This window comes from Galeopterus variegatus, unplaced genomic scaffold (genome assembly GCF_000696425.1).
Source record: "Galeopterus variegatus unplaced genomic scaffold, G_variegatus-3.0.2 Scaffold7661, whole genome shotgun sequence".
Lineage (NCBI taxonomy): Eukaryota > Metazoa > Chordata > Mammalia > Dermoptera > Cynocephalidae > Galeopterus > Galeopterus variegatus.
The window spans coordinates 1-18341 of NW_007733772.1; the positions used below are offsets into that span (position 1 = coordinate 1).

Below are 18341 nucleotides of genomic sequence, written 5' to 3' on the forward strand. Positions count from 1 at the left end.
TTTTGGCAGGGAGTTTCACTCGGGTCTTGGACCTCTGCGGGAAGTCTGCTCTCTGGTCAGTCTGAATTCTACTAGGTTGCTGGATACTGCCCTGCCGGTCCCGTAAGGTGTGTGTGTTCTGCACCTCGCTATCGGGGCATTTTCACACTCTGTGTGCACTAGGTGGGGCTGTTGAGTCTTGCAAAGGGTTCCCGCAGGGTGTGTAATTATTGTTATTTTTTTTTCCGAGACTCCGCCTCCTTTTGCCGGACCCCTCCCCACTCTGTGCGCTCAGAACAGGGCTGATGCGTGTCTTCTGCAAACCTCGTCTTTCAGCTAAGACATCAAAGCTGTGCCCTGCCCCACCCTGCCCAGGAAGAGTTTCAGGTGTCTAGTCTCTCCAACTGCAGGGTGTGAGCTCCTCAGGGGAGGGTCCCACAGCACACAGTTCCTCTTTGACTCCCCCCAGCACGGGTCGCCCATAGCGCCCTCTGGGAATGCTCTCCGGCAGCTTCAGTGCAGCTCCAGAGCGCTCCGGGCTCCCCTCTCCCAACCAGAAATCAGTTAGGGGTTCTTCCAAACTGAGGCCCACAGAGATGGTATCTGCCTCCCGGAAACAGGGAGTTTACCTGGGGCCGAAGCCCAGGGTGTGGTGGAGAGACGATCTGGGTGGGCTCCTCTTCCCTGCCCTCCCAACGCTGGCCGGGGGATCCTCACGCTACCAGCCCCGTCAGAGATCCACGGGGAGAGTTGGATTGTAGGCCGGTCCACAGGCCCTGGGGTGCCCCGCGTCGAGGTAAGCAAGTGGCACGTCTCAGTGAGGAGCCGTGCCAAGCAGAGATGGCTGGCCTGCCTGATCTGAGCCGGCCGTCTCCGCCCCCACCCGAGAAAGGCTCTGTTGCGGGCGCCTAGCCTGGTGTGGTAGGTGGGAGCCAGGCGGGCGGGGAGCAGTCGGGCTTCGCCCCACAAGTGGGGCTGGACCGGGGGTGACTCGCAGAGCTCGCAGAGTTGGGCCGGTCCGGCGCCTTCCACTCCGTTTCTGTGTCGTCTCTGCTGACTTACTTGGCCTTTGTTGTCTCAGGCTGCTCACTCGAACCCGCAGCAGGGCTTGGGCGCTCTCAGGAGTCTTCTTTTGTGTCAGCCCTAAAACCTCGAACCTGTTGTTGCTTGTTTGTCATTGTAGGTTCATTGTTCAAAGATTTATTCGTTTTTTGTTGCTCTTGGAAATGCAAATAGTACTCTGGTATCACAGCGCACACTTCTCAGGGTCACGCTATCTCCTGCACGGCCGCTCCAGACCCATCGCCATCTTAAAAGTCTAGAATACACTTAGTAAAGCATTTATTCCTGGGTCCTTTCCTGAACAGAACATTCTGTCATCTCATATAAGGACTTTAAAAAGAAGTGTTTTTTGTAATTTTTTTTCCTGAGGAAAGGGTATGCGTATGTGCATATGTGTATTTATATGTATGAATAAGTGTTTATGTGTAGATGTACACATGAACATATAACTCTGAAACATACTTCTAATAAAATCATTATTGTGGAAGGAATTACTAAGATATTAGTGTCAGTTGCACCATTTTCTCTTTCCCCAAATAACAGTTGAAGCCATAACATAACAATTTTTATACTATATTGGCTAATAGAATATAAGTGCATATTTCTTTTTTTTTTTTAAAGATGACCGGTAAGGGGATCTTAACCCTTGACTTGGTGTTGTCAGCACCACGCTCAGCCAGTGAGCGAACCGGCCATCCCTATGTGGGATCTGAACCCGGGGCCTTGGTGTTATCAGCACCACACTCTACCGAGTGAGCCACGGGCCGGCCCGACAAAAATGTTTTAAATTGGATTGTGCTGATGGTTACAAAGCTGTAGATTACTGTATATAAAAGTTAAATAATCTCATGAGGAAGCAATTAGCCAAATACAGGGTGGTGTAAGTGCATATTTCAAATTGTTGCTGATGAGTTCTTAAGCATTATTTCTGTTTGTGGGTTTCTTTACAAATTTTAACCCCTTACAGAAATATGAATTTTTTTTTTCCCCCCTAATAAAGATGACCATAAGGGGATCTTAAGCCTTGGCTTGGTGCTGTCAGCACCACACTCTCCCGAGTGAGCCACGGGCTGGCCCCCCAGAAATGTGAATTTCTGAGAAGCACTTTATTTTTTATCAATTCCCACATCCAGTGAATAGACAAACATGAAACTTTCCATAAATGAACTAATCTTGCAGTTTCTCCTCCATCTTTTTAAACAGGTGAGAAACCTCATAGATGTCACTTATGTCCATTTGCATCTGCTTATGAGCGTCATCTGGAGGCCCATATGCGTTCCCATACTGGAGAAAAACCATACAAATGTGAATTATGTTCCTTCCGCTGCAGTGATCGAAGTAACCTCTCCCATCATCGAAGGCGCAAGCATAAAATGGTACCAATTAAAGGTACTAGGTCTTCCTTAAGCAGCAAGAAAATGTGGGGCGTTTTACAGAAGAAAACAAGCAATCTGGGGTATAGCAGAAGAGCACTAATCAACTTAAGTCCACCTTCCATGGTGGTTCAGAAACCAGACTACCTTAATGATTTTACTCATGAAATCCCAAATATCCAAACTGACTCCTATGAAAGTATGGCAAAAACCACACCAACTGGTGGCTTACCTAGGGACCCCCAAGAACTGATGGTTGACAATCCATTAAATCAGCTCTCGACTCTAGCAGGACAGTTGTCCAGTTTGCCGCCTGAAAACCAAAACCCCACCTCCCCTGATGTAGTTCCCTGCCCCGACGAAAAGCCTTTCATGATTCAGCAGCCCTCTGCACAAGCCGTGGTTTCTTCCGTGTCAGCAAGTATTCCTCAGAGCTCCTCTCCCACAAGCCCTGAACCTCGGCCATCACATAGTCAAAGGAACTATAGTCCCGTGGCAGGTCCAAGCAGTGAACCAAGTGCCCACACAAGTACTCCTAGCATAGGAAACAGCCAGCCCAGCACTCCAGCCCCAACCCTGCCGGTCCAGGATCCCCAGCTTCTGCACCACTGCCAGCACTGTGATATGTACTTTGCAGACAATATCCTTTACACTATTCATATGGGATGTCATGGGTATGAAAATCCTTTTCAGTGTAATATATGTGGATGCAAATGTAAAAACAAGTATGATTTTGCCTGTCATTTTGCAAGAGGGCAGCATAACCAACACTGATTGAAAACAGTCATATCATTTTGTTTTACTTGGTTTTGACTTTTTTTTTTTTGGTCATCCCTAATAAGGTATCTGCTAATTTAAAGTTTACACGTTATACTTAATAGAATATAGATTTGACAGTGGAAACAAAAATTTCCCTTTTTATTTTTTTCATAAAAATCTGGTCAGGGTCATTTATGTATTAGAAAGTTAGACACATTGGTGTTCCTTTTTTCTTTTTAGACACTTGAGAATTATAGTTCAATCATAATCTTATAAGTGTGCATTTAAATTTCCCACATTAATGGTCCATAAAAACTTCAAGGCTTACCATACTCTTGATATTTCAATATATACCTTGCAACTAGATGTAATTTCTGCCATATTTCAAAATGGTAGAATAAATTATTTTGTTACAAAATCTGTTACAACTTATTTCAGTGTTTAGTAGAGAAATTGCCTTTGAAATTGCTCTTAATTGAAATACTATTTAGTTCACATATCTTAAGTTGTATCAGTTTCATTTCACTTATAATAGTAAAGCTATTTCAGTGTAGTAAGTCTTTCTTTTTTCCACAAGGGAAAATGTAAAACAGTTGATTATTTTAAAATTAAACTTATAAAAATACGAGGTGAAAGTCCTGAAAAGAAATGAAACTCAAGACTTTAAATTGAAAACTGTATTTAATATTTAAGATACCTGTTCATTCAATTTCTAGTTTAAGCACGTCAGTTTTCCATTGGATTTTTATTATACTCTCAGTTTATTTTTAAAAACTACAGGTAAATACACTAGAGTGCTAGATGCCCTTTTTCTTTTCATTTTCAATCTTGTTTAAATCCTTCATTCTGACATTAGCGTTGGGTGCGGTTGGTAACTATCATGATAATCTATCCTTATTACTTTGATGACCAAAGAGGTACAATGGAATTCATCCATCTTATTATTAAAATGCAGTCTTTTAAAAAAATCTCTAAAGTTACCTTTTTCTGCCTTCCATTTATTGCCCATAATTTCCAGGAAGAGGTGGGTATAGAAACACACAGAAGAAATGTGATAGTGAGGTATATTTGTAAAAATGAAAACATGTATCCGAAGTGGATTCTGGTCTCCTCTTTAGAACTGGCCGTTTAAAATATTTTCTGTCAATTCAAATTGTAATTCTTATTTGCAGTTTTACCAATCTTCATGTTACAGTGACAAAACTATATGGAAACTGTGACTGAATCATCGCCTTAGTAGGAAAGGATAAAAAGGTGAAAATGGATATTAAATACCTTTAAAGATGATATTTAAATTGTTCATAAAAGTAAAACTTGTTAAATAAATCTAGAGTAATCCATTTTGTATAGGAGGTTATTGTTTTTATATTACGTAATAATTAGCTTACTCTGAAGAGAGCTTGTTCAGACAATAAAATATATTGTTATTAACTGTTGTTTTCTGTGTACTTCGCAAAACTTTATTTTTAATTTGGTTCATATCTTAAAAGTGCTCCTAATTGGTTCTATAAAGAGAATATTCTAACTATTAAGCATCTATTAACCAAAAAGAATCCCTACTCTTGTAGTAAATAAAAGGAAAATATTGATGGTATATGCCCATAGAAACCCCAAGTGCCAAGTTAATGCATCCTCTGCCCTCCCTTCCAGATGCTAGAAAGCCATTAAAATGAGTTCTTGTGGTTTAGTATCCAATCTAAGCTAATCTCAACGGCATTGTTTAAAGAGCAGCATCAAGGATATTTCTCCAAACTGGAACTCTGCACCTTGTCAGATCTTGTGAACCTAAAATTCTACAATTCTGTTTCACTCTTGCTTAAGTCACTGCTCAGATTAGTTTTAGTGCAGCACTTTCCTCCAAATGTATAACTTGGCTCTAGTATTTAATCAATTGCCAGAAAGAAACAGGTTGTCATTTGGAAGCTTTTGTGATGATTCTTCCATTTTATTTGAATAAAAGCAATACCCCTAAATAGAAAATGAAAATTTTCATTAAACAAAGAGGAACAAAAACTCTTGTTAAAAACCAGCTTATTAACAACATATTCTGGGCCAAATAGTGACAAATACATTTTTTAAAACTACTAAAGATAGATATTTTGAAGGTGCATTATAATTTAAAGATACTTTTCATAATTACAAATTAGAATGTAAAATTTAATTTTCCTATGACTTAAAAAGCACAATTGGTATTCCAAAGGTGTTGATGTTTAAAAGCTACAATTATTCTAAATGCACTAAAATTTTTGAAGCAAATCTATTTTAGAAACTTCTTTGGTATTGTATTTTTTAATAGATTTAGACTTTATTTAAATTTCCTGTGAGTTAAATTCTGTATTTGGAAAGATGTTAGTTTCTTCCCTTATGTATTGAATGTTTCTCTCATTTTATTTTTAATCAAATATTTTATAGAAATGAGTTGTTGGGAAAAGTTTAACATGCACTATTTATAGTATTTTGCCCTAACAGGCAATGTTATGAAACTAAATTTATTTTTGTTCAGTGAACATAAGTTTAGATTTTTAAAGTTGGTAGATAATTTATCTCCACTAATATTTTTTTAAGAAACTGTGAAGAGACTAACAGGGAATAATTTTATTTCAGATTTTACTAATGTAGTATGTAGCTACAATTTCTTGAAATTCAAGTAAAGGCTTGACTTTTACTTTGAAAAAATTCCATTAGGTATTTCCAGCGCTATTTCATTTTAGAAATAAGTGTTTGCCATTCATCTGCAGAATTGTTTGACAAAGGGAATATTACTTAAAAAATATTCAGAAATAAACTTCATTTTAAGTTCTACAAAAATATTTATCAAATAAATACGTTATTACAAATAAAAAAAAATTCCCTGCTAAAGACTTTTTCATTAGTCTTAGAGGGTGTATGCTTTCTAGAACTTGTTTTGGTTAATATGTACTTTGATGTAAACAACATATTTTGTATGCAAAACAAAACTTTCATTATGGTTGTAATATACACTATGCTGTTTAGAAAGCAATTTAATGCTGAAATAACTAGAATGTAGTTCATATTGTGAATGAAGCTTTGCTTTTGTAATATATGAATAAAAAAATAACACTTTCTAACGACCCCGGTTTTTCTTCTTTGAAGATCAAATTTTTTAGTAATTTTCCAGGGTATAAAATGTTAAGTAAATAAATAGATTTTATGGCTAACACTGGTTTGAATTTCTAGTATGCCTTACGCATGAGAAGATCTGTCGCATGTTAAAAACAGAAACAGCTTCATAGATCTGCAACTTGTCTCCCTCCAAATTTCTTCTCTTTATTCAAGATCCATTTACTGTGACTCCTATCCCTCAAGAACCCTGAAGGTTCTGGCACATAAATAAGGAGGGCTGCCTCTGTGCTTAATTATCCATGTCACATGTGACAAGTGACTGAAGTAATTTGTTATGACAAATGGATCTTTTAGAATGAGCTGATTTTTTCTTATTTTCTTTTTTTTAAAGAATGGTCTTTGGCAATTGACATTATTGGCCTAGAAAACATCCAGTAATACAGACCTTTTAAGTAGTTTGCAAAAGTTTGCCAAAATCAGACATTTGATTGGAAATTCAGAAATTTTAATGCCGCTTTGAAAAATACTTCTGTACAATGTTATCTTTCTCATAAAGAAAAAAAGAAATGACATCTGATATGTCAGTGGTTTGTTGAAAGCACAAATAGTTTTTGTTTCCTTCTTTTATGTCCTCCAAAAAGTCTGCTTTGAGCTTGTTAAGTTCTTCTGCTAGTAGCTTCAAGTTGTAAGGAAGAACTTGTTCATCTAAAATAAAAAGATATCCTTAAATTACTTGTATAAATTAAATCTGGGCAGTCTAGTGACATCAAGAAATTGATTACTTCAGACAAACCAATCAGATTCTTTTATAAATAGTCACAACTGAGTGTAATATATAGATAAAAGGTCACATTAGTGACAAACCTGAAAGGGATTTTTTTGTTGTTGACGAGTTGAGCCAAGATGGCTGACTTATTATCTTATTGAACTAATGGGCAGAAAGGCAAAAAAGAAAAAATTGAAAATAACAATTTGGTTTTGAAACTGTTATCTAGAATGGTCGTCCAGTGTAATTTCTATAATGATGGAAATGTTCTCTATCTGCTCTATTCAATACAGTAGCCACTAGCTATATGTGGGTAGTGTTACTGAGAAACTGAATTTTTATTTTTTGTTATTGAGATATAAATCACATAACCATATACCTTACTCATTTAAACTGTACAATACAGTGGTTTTCAGTATATTCACAGTTACGTGGAACCACCACCACAGTCAATTCTAGCACATTATCATCTCAAAAACAAACCTGTACCTGTCATTCTCCTACCTACTTCCCCTATCCCCACCTCTAATCCCTAAGCAACTGCTAATCTTTCTGTCTCAAAATTTCCCTGTTCTGGACATTTCATATGACTGGAATTCACTTTGCATCACATTTTCAAGGCTCTTCCATATTGTAGCATGTATTAGTACTTCATTCGTTTTACACCCGAGTAATATTCCACTGTATGGATAATACCTCATTTTGTTTATCCATTTGTCAGCTGATGGACATCTGAGTTGTGACATCTGAGTTGTTGCTACCTTTTGGCTATTATGAATAATGCTGCTATAAACATTTGTGTACAAGTTTTTGTGTGAACACATGTCTTCATTTCTTGTGGGTATGTACCTAAGAGTAGAATTACTGGGGTTACATGGTAACTCTACATTTGAATGATTGGTAGGCATTTTTCCAAAGCAGCTGCACCACTTAACATTCCCACCAGCAGTGTACGAAGGTTCTGATTTCTCCAGAGCCTCAATAACACCTGGACTTTTCAATTCTAGCCATGCTAGTGGGTGTGAAGTGGTACCTCATTATGGTTTTGATTTCTTATTATCCTGATGACTAATGACAAGTGGGTTTTCATGTGATTATTGGCCAGTTGTATATCTTCTTGGAAAAATGTCTATTCTAACCTTTGCTCATTTTAAAAATTGGGTTATTTGGGTTTATTATTACGTAGTAGAAGTTCTTTATATATTTTGGATACAAGTCCCTTTTGAGACATGTTTGCAAATATTTTCTCCCATCTGTGGGTTGGTTGTCTTTTTATTTTCTTGATGGTATTGAAGATTTAATTTTACTTAAGCACATATCTAGAAACTAGTACCACCTCACCTCACCAAAAATATATATATTATATATATATATTTTTTTAATGGGTGGGAAATGAGTCAAGAGTGATTTTCTATTTCCCCTCTCCCCCTTCATTTTATAGACATAACAGAAGAAAGGCAAGTGGTTGAGAGAGAAGTCCTGGAACTATTTTTGTTTTTATTCTAATTATGCTGCCATTTCTGTTCCAGTCCTCTGTTTTTCAAACTTTGGATTGTAACCCATCAGTGAGTGGCAACCAGTGTTTTTCTAAAATGAAATCATATAGGGCCGGCCCGTGGCTCACTCGGGAGAGTGTGGTGCTGATAATACCAAGGCCGTGGGTTCGGATCCCATATAGGGATGGCCGGTTAGCTCACTGGGTGAGCGTGGTGCTGACAACACCAAGTCAAGGGTTAAGATCCCCTTACCGGTCATCTTTAAAAAAAAATAATAATAATAAATAAATAGATAAAATGAAATCATATAGAACATAGTAAAGTTCATTGAACAGGTGAGGGTGTTTTGTGAAACTTGTTTTCACACATGAGTTCGTGCACTGGGTTATACACTGGGTTACAACATAAAATCTGCTTATGGATCATGGTTAATAAAAAAAACTTGAAAAACATACTATTGTTAGTATATTGTTCCCTTTGCCAATGTTCTTGGCTTTTGTAAAAGTAATAAGAAATGTTGGTGATGCAGGGGAGTATAACAGCACAGGCTGGAGTCGGACTTAACTCTGAACCCAGGTTGCCCAAGTATCTAGTAGCATTGAGTAGCTCTCCAGCCTTGGTAGCAGCTATCAAATTCTTTGATCCTCTGTGAACCTCCATCTACTTGTAGGATTGTTAAGATTAGAAACAATATTTATAAGGCTCTCAACATAAAAGGTGGTCAAGGAATGTTAGCTGCTATTTTTTTTAATCAAAATTTAAATATAGCAATGAGTTCCATACTCAAAACCTAAGGAATTATTTTATACAACTATAATTAATACATATTTTACTTATTATATAAATTCAGATTTACAATTCACTGACCTTGTTCAAACTCTACGCTAATCTTACACCTGGGTTCTGACTATCTCTCCCCCCACAGCCTCTTTGCTGTTGTAGAATATTCCAAACAACTTTGTTCTTCGCACTTGATGTGTCCACTGCCTGGAATGATCCTCTAGATATCTGTATAGTTTGCTCCTTCCCTTCATTCACATCTCTGCTTAAATATCATCTCTGAGAAGTCTTCCTGATTACCCTTTAAAAAATAAATCTTATCACTCTACACCGTCTTATCTTACTTTATATTTCTTCAGAGTACTGGCATATATTCACACAAGTATTTTTTGGTCTGTCTCCTCACTAGAATGTTCTGCTTCCCGCTGATTCCCCAGCATCTAGAATAAGTCCTCGTACAGAGTAGCCACTCAGTAAAAATTTATTGGATGAATGAATACCCAGTTGCAGAGATAAGATTTTTAGTTATATTTAACCAAATTGCATACTTAAACTGAAAACATGATGTAAGCTTTTAAGGATGAAAATTAATCAGCTACCTGAGTGTCAGGGGAACAACAGTAGCTACAGAAAGTCAATACCATACCTATTAAACAGCACGTAAATGACCCAACATACCTTTTGCTTCCTTCATCGTCTGAGACACAATTCTTCGCAGTGTCTGATCAGCTTTATGAAGAATGTTAGTTGAACAAATAATTCTGTCTGTTTCCTATGTAATATAGACATCGTTATTGGAAGAATTATATAGTTTTATAAAAGAAACGGCTAAAGTGTAAGTGACATGTACTGGAAGGGACTAAAAGAAAAGTGGCTTTTCTGTTTGTTATTCTTCCTTAGGAGAGGGTCCACATGAATTACATCCAGTTGTAAACTGGGTTCCATCTAGGCAATGGTATGCTGGTGAATGTCTAATAACTGGCTCTCCAGAAAAAAACAAAACAAAACATCCCCAAAGCTACCTGTAGTGTTTGCCAATTTCTCTGACGTAAACACTCCCATCCTTGCCCATTTCAAAAGCTACCAACATGACATAAAGGGCTCCAACATTTGTGAAAATTTAACAATCAGCTCTAGCCAGCTGGCCCAAGCTGCCAGCAGTGCATCACTGCATCCAGGTGTCAGTAGCGGGATGCTGGTGAGATGCCAAGCCAATGACAAAGCATCTTTTGCTTTTGCTCACATTTTATACCCAGTTCAAATTGTCCTATGAAAAGTTGTTCCTTCTTACACTAAATCTGAACTGGAAGACTTACCTTCTGTTCCATATTGTCTTCAACATATTTTACTGGATTTTCCAAAGCAATAAGCAATAGGTCAGTCACCTCCAGGCTATTGAGAAAGAGGGACAAAATACAGTAAGTTCTTATATCAAGTTTCTCTGTGTTTTAGTCTGTTTTGTGTTGCTATAACAGAAATACCTGAGACTGGGTAATTTATAAAGAACAGAGGTTTTCTTGGCTTACGATTCTGGGACAGTTGCATCTGGCACAGGCCTCAGGCTGCTTCTACTCATGGCAGGAAATGGCAGGCAGGGGGAGGGTACAAGCAGATCACATGGCGAGAGGAAGCAAGAAAGAGAGAGGAGGTGCCAGGGTCTTTTTAAGCAACAGCTCTCAAGCTCTCCTGGGAACTAATAAAGCAAGAACTCACTCATTAATCCTCCCTCCCCCAGGGAGAGCATTAATCCATTCATGAGGGATCCACCCCCACGACTCAATCAGTTTCCAACACTGCCACATTGGAGATCAAAGTTCCACATGAGTTTTGGAGGGGACAACACATCCAAACTCCATCACTCTGTTTTTAAAGAACTTTTATTTATGATTGCTAAATTAAATTCCAGAGAAATAATTCTGCTTTAATCCAAGATCCTTAACAAAAGGAACAAACTTGAAGATTTGGAAGTTACCTTCTACTTGCAAAATCCAAATGTAGTAGCTGAAAACAAATTATAAGCCAAAAAAAAACCCACTCATTAAAAAATATTAATTTCCTAAGACTCAGATCAATAAGCTTTGAAAAGTCATTCTCTTTCCCTATTCAGTGCTGAACTGTAGTCTGCCAGAACTCTATTTTATTCCCTAAAGAAAGATGTTCAGTCTTGACTTTCTAGTTCCTGCTTATTTACTGGATATAGATTAGCAAAGTTCCTCACTGATAAAGGGTCCACGGAGGGTTGAGGTAGAATCCATTTGTTCATTTAACAAATATTTATTGAGCACCTTCTTATATGAAAAATACTGTACAACTACATACATGAAACTATGCGCTAAGCTGGGGGAGACGGATAGCGAGACCCCTACCCTCTCCAGCCTGATTATGTTTTTTTTTTTTTTTTTAAAGATGACCAGTAGGGCCGGCCCGGTGACGCACTCGGTAGAGTGCGGCGCTTGGGAGCGCAGCAGTGCTCCCGCCGAGGGTTTGGATCCCATGTAGAGACCGGTCCGCTCACTGGTTGAGTGCGGCGCAGGCGTGACACCGAGGGTTGCGATCCCATTACCGGTCACGAAAAAAGACAAAAAGGAAAAAAAAAAAAGATGACCAGTAAGGGGATCTTAACCCTTGACTTGGTGTTGTCAGCACCATGCTCAGCAAGTGAGCGAACTGGCCATCCCTATATGGGATCCGAACCCGTGGCCTTGGTGTTATCAGCACCGCACTCTCCCAAGTGAGCCACGGGCCAGCCCCAGCCTGATTATGTTAATGGAGAGAGACAGATAAAAAAGTTGACTAAACAAGCAAAAAATAATTTCGGACAGCGATAAGTAGATAAGGGAATGAAGACAAAGTGGTAGTGATAAGAGAGTGACTGGGTAGCTCAACTAACATTCTTCATTTCAATTAGGATGGTCAGTGAAGGCAGTTAAGTGTACATATGTGGGAAGGAAAGTGCGGACAACAAATTCTGGCCCTGAGGCCAGAACAAGCTTCTTGTGTTAATGAAACTGAGAAGTCCAGTTTGGCTGAAAAGTAGCAAAAAGAGAGAGTGGTAGGATATGAGGCTGGAGAGTTAATCAGGGTTAGAACACATCAGTTATGGAAACGACTTTGAATTTCACTCAGAGTACAGGGGGTAGTACTGCAAAATTTTAAGTCAGTGAGCTCAAAAAGTTAAATCTCAATCTCAAGATGATCTTTCTCACATTGAAAAGAGCCCAGTTTCTGGAGTGACTGAGATTGCACTAAGTCCAAATCCTGGCACTACCACTTACTACCTGGGTATGTTACTTTACTTACTGGGGCCTCAGTTACCTATCTATAAAATGGGGATAACAGTCTCTACCTTTAAAGAGTTGTTGTGAGGACTGAATGAGACTATACATACAAAGTGTGTTCAGAACATGCTCACTACAAAGTATGTGCTCAATAGCTGTTGCCACTATTATTATTCCACAGAAGCCTAAGGGAAGTACATTTATCGGTTCATCTTTCAACTTCTAATACTGGGCCACCAGACTTCACAGAACCCGTTCATGGTTACACTGTAACTATTTTGAATATGGGCATAGGTGACAAGGTTCTTAAGACCTGAGACAAAACTACAGATCATATAGTAAGGGCTGGGAGTTACACTGGAGAAGCTCACACTCTCTTTGCTTCTATCAAGCACTGGGTCTCACAGGTCTCAAAGCAGTTATAATAACCTTATGCTGCTTTCATGGGCTATCTCAGTGCTGCAACCAGCCATTCACTTCCAAAGGAAACCTGTTTTGTTTTGTTTTTTTTTAAATTAAAGTCCGGGGCCGGCCCAGTGGCGCACTGGATAGTGCACCGCTTGGGAAGCGTGGCAGCGCTCCCGCCCGAGGGTTCGGATCCCACATACAGACCGGTTCCCACTCACTGGCTGAGCGAGGCGCGGGAGCAACACCGAGGGTTGCAATCCCGTTGCCGGTCCCCGGTCCGGTACGGGGGCAACACTGAGGGTTGCGATCCGTTGCCGGACACGGAAAAAAGACAAAAGACAAAAAAATAAATAAATAAATAAAATAAATAAATAAATTAAAGTCCGAACCCGTGGCCTGGGTGTTATCAACACCACGCTTTCCCGAGTGAGCCACGGGCCGGCCCCAAAGGAAACAATTTTAAAGACTCCAGAAAGAGTAGCAATCAACTGATTATGAGTGCCTGCTCAAAGTTTCAGGATATTATGACAAGTTAACATTAGAAACCTCACCAATAACTTATCTCATAAATGACATAAACAGTAGTCATCTAATTCTAATTTATTTTTTATTTTTTATTTTTTTAATTATGTTCCTTTTATAATATGCATGGAACTGTATCCTGGGAACTAAATATTTTGAGGAATGAGTTTTAAAAATTAGCCTTTTAAGAACTGATGATTCCCTATAGACAATAGGCAGAAACTAAGGAAATGTGGGCAATATACCTCTAAAACTGCACTGTCCAATACAATAGCACTAACCATGTGAGGCTATTTAAGTTTAAGTTAATTAAAATAAAATTAAATAAAGAATTCAGGCCATGAGTTGCACTAGCTACATTGAAGTACTCCACAGTTACATGTGGCTAGTGGCTACCATATCGACAGTGCAAATCCACTTCCCTCATTAGTGAAATTTCTACTAGAAATGTTCTGCTCTAGAACTCTCAAGACATATATCACAAAGGAAAAAGCATTAGGCGCCATAGTTCACATGCCTCACAAATGCACAAGCAGTTTAACTATAGCAATCTCTGAGGCAAATTAGGATTCAGTACCAGTTCTGCTCTTTCACAGATTTCTTTCTATAAGAAAAAAACCAGGCAGGCCGGCCCATGGCTAACTCAGGAGAGTGCGGTGCTGATAACACCAAGGCCATGGGTTCGGATCCTACATAGGGATGGCTGGTTCACTCACTGGCTGAGTGTGGTGCTGACAACACCAGGCCAAGGGTTAAGATCCCCTTACCGGTCATCTTTAAAACAAAACAAAACAAAAACAAAAAAACAGACAATCTATTTAGACTATGCTATTGCAGCAAGAGTACAAAGTTGTGTTCCACTCTGAATTCCCTGCTCCGACCTCTGGGAGACAGTATAATCCTAGTAAGAGCAGACATCTGTAAACAAACGAGTTCAAATGCAGCTGTCATTTAAAAGCTCATTGACTCTGGACAAATTAAACTTTCTCGATTCAGTTTCCTCTTGCACACAAAGCCACTTTATGGGGCAGCCAAAGGGGATCCTGCCATTCCCTTAGATCCCACAAAGCCCACTCATTCTCCCTTCCAGCGATTAAAAGTGGAAAATAACAATATCTGTCCAAGGCCTGTGTGAGGATTAACCAAGCTAATACAGGTAAAGCATTTAAGCATTGTGCCTGGCACAGGGGAGCACCCAAAGAAGGATGGCTTTGAGTAGGATACCTGGCCTCTGAAGAACATGCTGGACTCTGAATTGTGAGGCTGTTTTGTTCCCAAGCATTTTTCTCAGGGTTGGGCTTTTCTATCTTTTTTCCCATGAGGTAGATGGTCTCATCAGGCAGTGCTTGTGGTCTCTGGCCATTCCTCTGTAAACAGGTCTCAAGAGGACAATCTAAAAAAATCTGGCAAAAGCCTAATGAATCTGAAAACAGTTTAAAACCATAAAATTACTGGTGTACTATTTTTCCAAAATATGAAATAAATATATATTAGACAAATTATGCCAACTGCAGTAGGAAGAACTTCATTTACAATACTGAACACCTAGCTTTTAAAATTAAGCAAATCCATATAAACCTCCTAATCCAATTAAATTCTCACTGAAGACAACAGTGATTTTGATAATGTGAATAAATGTATCCATGTGTAAGAAAAAAAAGTTTTAATTACATTTCCGAGCCAGTTGGTAGACTTCATATCTCATACTTTGATAATAAAAGTTGTCATCTAAAACCAAAAACAAAGGTCTAGAAGCAGCAGTTTTTGTTAAGAGGTAGCAAGACTGGGCCTCATGAGCTGCAGGAAATATCAGATCTTGATCCTTTAAGCAGGTTGTAAAACTTTCCCACATGGCTTCAGTCCTTTTGGGTGGGGCAGACATTTGACACCCATTAATGACAGCCATCAAGAAGTATTCCAGGTATTTCAGCAGCTCCTGTCGAAGCAACTTCCAACAGGATGGCTACAAAAGACAAAAAAATTGCTATTTGCGTTAGGCCAATAGGGTGGTCATCTGGTCTCACTGCCACCCTGCCCCACAAGAAAATTTCAGTTCACAATACAGAACCATTTGGAGTTCTCTAACACACCTCATTTCTCATGCCTCCATGCCATTGTATATACCATTGCCTTTGCCTGGAAACCCCCTACTTAATGATGCTAATGCTGTGTGATGCCTTCTCAGATTCAACCATGCAGAAGGCAGCTCAGCCCCTCTTGCCCATCAAGATACCCTGTTCTGTACATTTTATGTCTCCATTCTAGCAGGCCTTGTACTGTTTAGGCATTTGTTTGTACATCTCTACTGCCTGCTAGATCACTAGTCCACTATATACTCAGTCTTCAGCAGAGGATCTGGCATCTAATAGGTGCTCCAGAAACGTGGATTAAATGGATGAATGACTGAATAAATGAAAGAATGAAAAGCTGATACCATCTAGGAGAAAGGAGGAGCCAAAATCAATATCCTGCCAAAATAAAATAATCTGGCTAAGATATAATAATGCTGGTTTGCCATTGAAATGAGAATGGTATGGACAGCAAGAAGGTCAAATGAAAGGTCCCTGGGTCAAGATTAAAAGACCCCAAGCTAACAACTGGGTTGGTATAGGTTGTGGAAAGACAGAGGAAGCAGATGAAGAAAATAAACAGCTTGAGAATACTGAATAATCTTGTGTTGGTCAAGGGCTGTGGCAAGTACTGATGTACTCATGAAGTCAAGGCTGGAGAGAAATCAAGAGGGCAGGATGTCGAGGTCCTTCTCTTGCCTGTCTATGCCTTTCCACATCACTGAGTTTACACAACACACAACAAATACACCTACTAAAACCACTAAAAAGGAAACACGTATCATTTCCTAAAAGATGAGATATTCTAGTCACGCTGACCAGATTGAGTCCCACGGCCTTTGTCTGTAAGGAAAGACAAATTTGGGGGAGTAGAAAAAATATAATAAAAGTGAGGGAAAAGCCAGCAATACAACAATCCCTATCAAGAAGTTTCAGCTTTCTCTGGAGTGGTGAAAATACTCTTAACCAAGCAAATTTTGTGCTGCCCTTATAATGCATTTACCTCACAATTTACCAAGAGGAAATAGATAAACTTTGCTGGAGAGGTCCAGAATTTATCCATACAAATGTACTGTATTTTTGCATATATACTTATAGAGTGGAGTCACATCATATTTGCATTTGACTTATGTGAATTCATCTGTGCTCAGGCACTAAACAACAAAAATAACAATTTAAAGATTTCAGAATGTTTTGAAGGGTATTTGCCCTGGAGTGATCATGAGATAAGAGACATGAATGTACTCTTCCCCCAGTGGTCTCAGATTCCATATGCTTCTCCAAGAGGGTCCACCTCATTGTGCTGAGTGTGGGCTGAAGGCTTAAAGAGAAGTTTGTACTTGGAAGGTACAAGTTGGTCCCTAAATACAAGCCCATTACTTCTTCTAGTGATCAACTAAGGAACAGCCATCTTTTCCAATGCTGACAGAGGCAGATTTACCAGGAAATGAACGAAGATGAAGCTTCAGAGGCCAGGCCCTTTACTCGTACAGCTTCTTTCAATCATTCTGGGAGGGATCCTAGCAATTTTGTTATTTATAACTTGTGTTTTCTTAAAGAGGGGTCTCCAAATTGAATAAATTTCGAGTGCCACAAAGACTGGATCCGCTCGTGGCTAGATGTTAAACTGGCTACGCTGGAATTTTTAAGAGATTCTTTCCCTGTCCTCAGAAAATACTTCCAAGGGATTTTCAAGAGTTCATTTGACTAAAAGGGTTTCCGCCTTGCACACTGACTTCAGAACCTAACCCTGTCTTAAGACATGTATAGAATACACAATACCTATACGCACCAAATATACACAACACCTCTGCGATCCATCATTCTAAAACGGTTGTTTTGTAACTATTTTATGATACGTTTCCACGGCCAACTCTTTCGCTCACTCCAATGTGTTGACCCAGCCCCACTGTTCTCAAACGGCTGCCTCTCCCCCCTGTCAGGGCTTCACCTCCCACACCAGGCATACAGTGTACTTAGCATACAGTGGGCGCTCAACACAAACAATCAGCACAGCACGCAACCGCGTGGCCGGGAGCTGCGCGCCCCCCGCACTGCGCCCACGGCTAGGCCCCGCCCCCTCCGCACTGACCGTTCGCTCGTTCGCCCCGTCCAGGAACGCGTCGGGCATGACGTCATCATATGCGACCACGCCGACGGCCCAGCCTCGCTGCTGCCGCAGCCGGTGGCGGAGGGCGTGCGCCAAGGTCGATTTTCCAGCTGCCGGCAGGCCGCAGAGGACGCAGAGTCCTCGCTTTTGCGGCCCCTCGCTGCCGGTTCCTGTGGCGTCCTCGGCGGCCTTCATGTCACCCAGGGAGCCCGAAATTGACTGGGAACGTTGGTGCAGGCCGCCGTCCGCCAGCCGCGCACGCGCAGCGTCTCCCACAGCTGTGCGGCGCCGCCCGGTGCCCGGTAGAGGAACAGGCGAGGCTTCAGATTAGAAAGAGATGCGTGGTCCCGCCTGTCCCTGCGTCACCCCCGTGGTCACCTGAGCCGCTGGCGCCCAGCTGTCCGGAGGCCAGGCCTCTCGCTGAGGCGGCCACGGCGCTGCGTTTCCTATATCCTGGGCAGTCGTAAAGGACCCTAGAGTTGGATCGTTCTCCCTGCCGGAAACGTACAAGCCATAGAGATTCGCGGTCGGTTTTGTCACGATGAGGTCTCTCTGCCCAGGAGCATCCAGAAGAGACTTAGCGCCTCTTCCTCCAGCGGTCTTTGGAGAGGAAATACTATAAATCAAAGAATGTAGGGTGAGGCTGACAGCCCAC

General features: G+C 40.2%; 2 protein-coding genes across 2 annotated transcripts; one reads left to right on the forward strand and one right to left on the reverse strand.

Annotated features, from left to right (window-relative positions):
- Positions 1-2244: 2244 nt before the first annotated feature.
- On the forward strand, positions 2245-6266 carry LOC103607728 (zinc finger protein Pegasus; the record flags this gene model as incomplete). The annotated part of the gene is made up of 1 exon (XM_008592199.1): positions 2245-6266. A coding segment is annotated over one exon (944 nt), but the record flags the coding sequence as incomplete, so codon positions are not given.
- A 478-nt stretch (positions 6267-6744) lies between these two features.
- Positions 6745-17902, reverse strand: PSTK (phosphoseryl-tRNA kinase). Its single transcript, XM_008592191.1, has 6 exons — positions 17669-17902; positions 15179-15470; positions 14732-14930; positions 10616-10691; positions 9978-10071; positions 6745-6962 (listed from the first exon to the last, which is right to left on the reverse strand). The coding sequence occupies exons 1-6, from the start codon at positions 17879-17881 to the stop codon at positions 6763-6765; spliced, it is 1074 nt and encodes a 357-aa protein (XP_008590413.1). The 5' UTR covers positions 17882-17902; the 3' UTR covers positions 6745-6762.
- Positions 17903-18341: the final 439 nt, after the last annotated feature.

Bases quoted from the DNA above. Each gene is read 5' to 3' on its own strand.
- PSTK (XM_008592191.1), bottom strand. From the start codon at position 17,881: ATGAAGGCCGCCGAGGACGCCACAGGAACCGGCAGCGAGGGGCCGCAA. The intron at 10,072-10,615 runs GTAAGTCTTCCA...TATATTACATAG, and splicing joins AAGACAATATGGAACAGAAG to GAAACAGACAGAATTATTTG. The intron at 6,963-9,977 runs GTATGTTGGGTC...TTTTTATTTTAG, and splicing joins GACGATGAAGGAAGCAAAAG to ATGAACAAGTTCTTCCTTAC.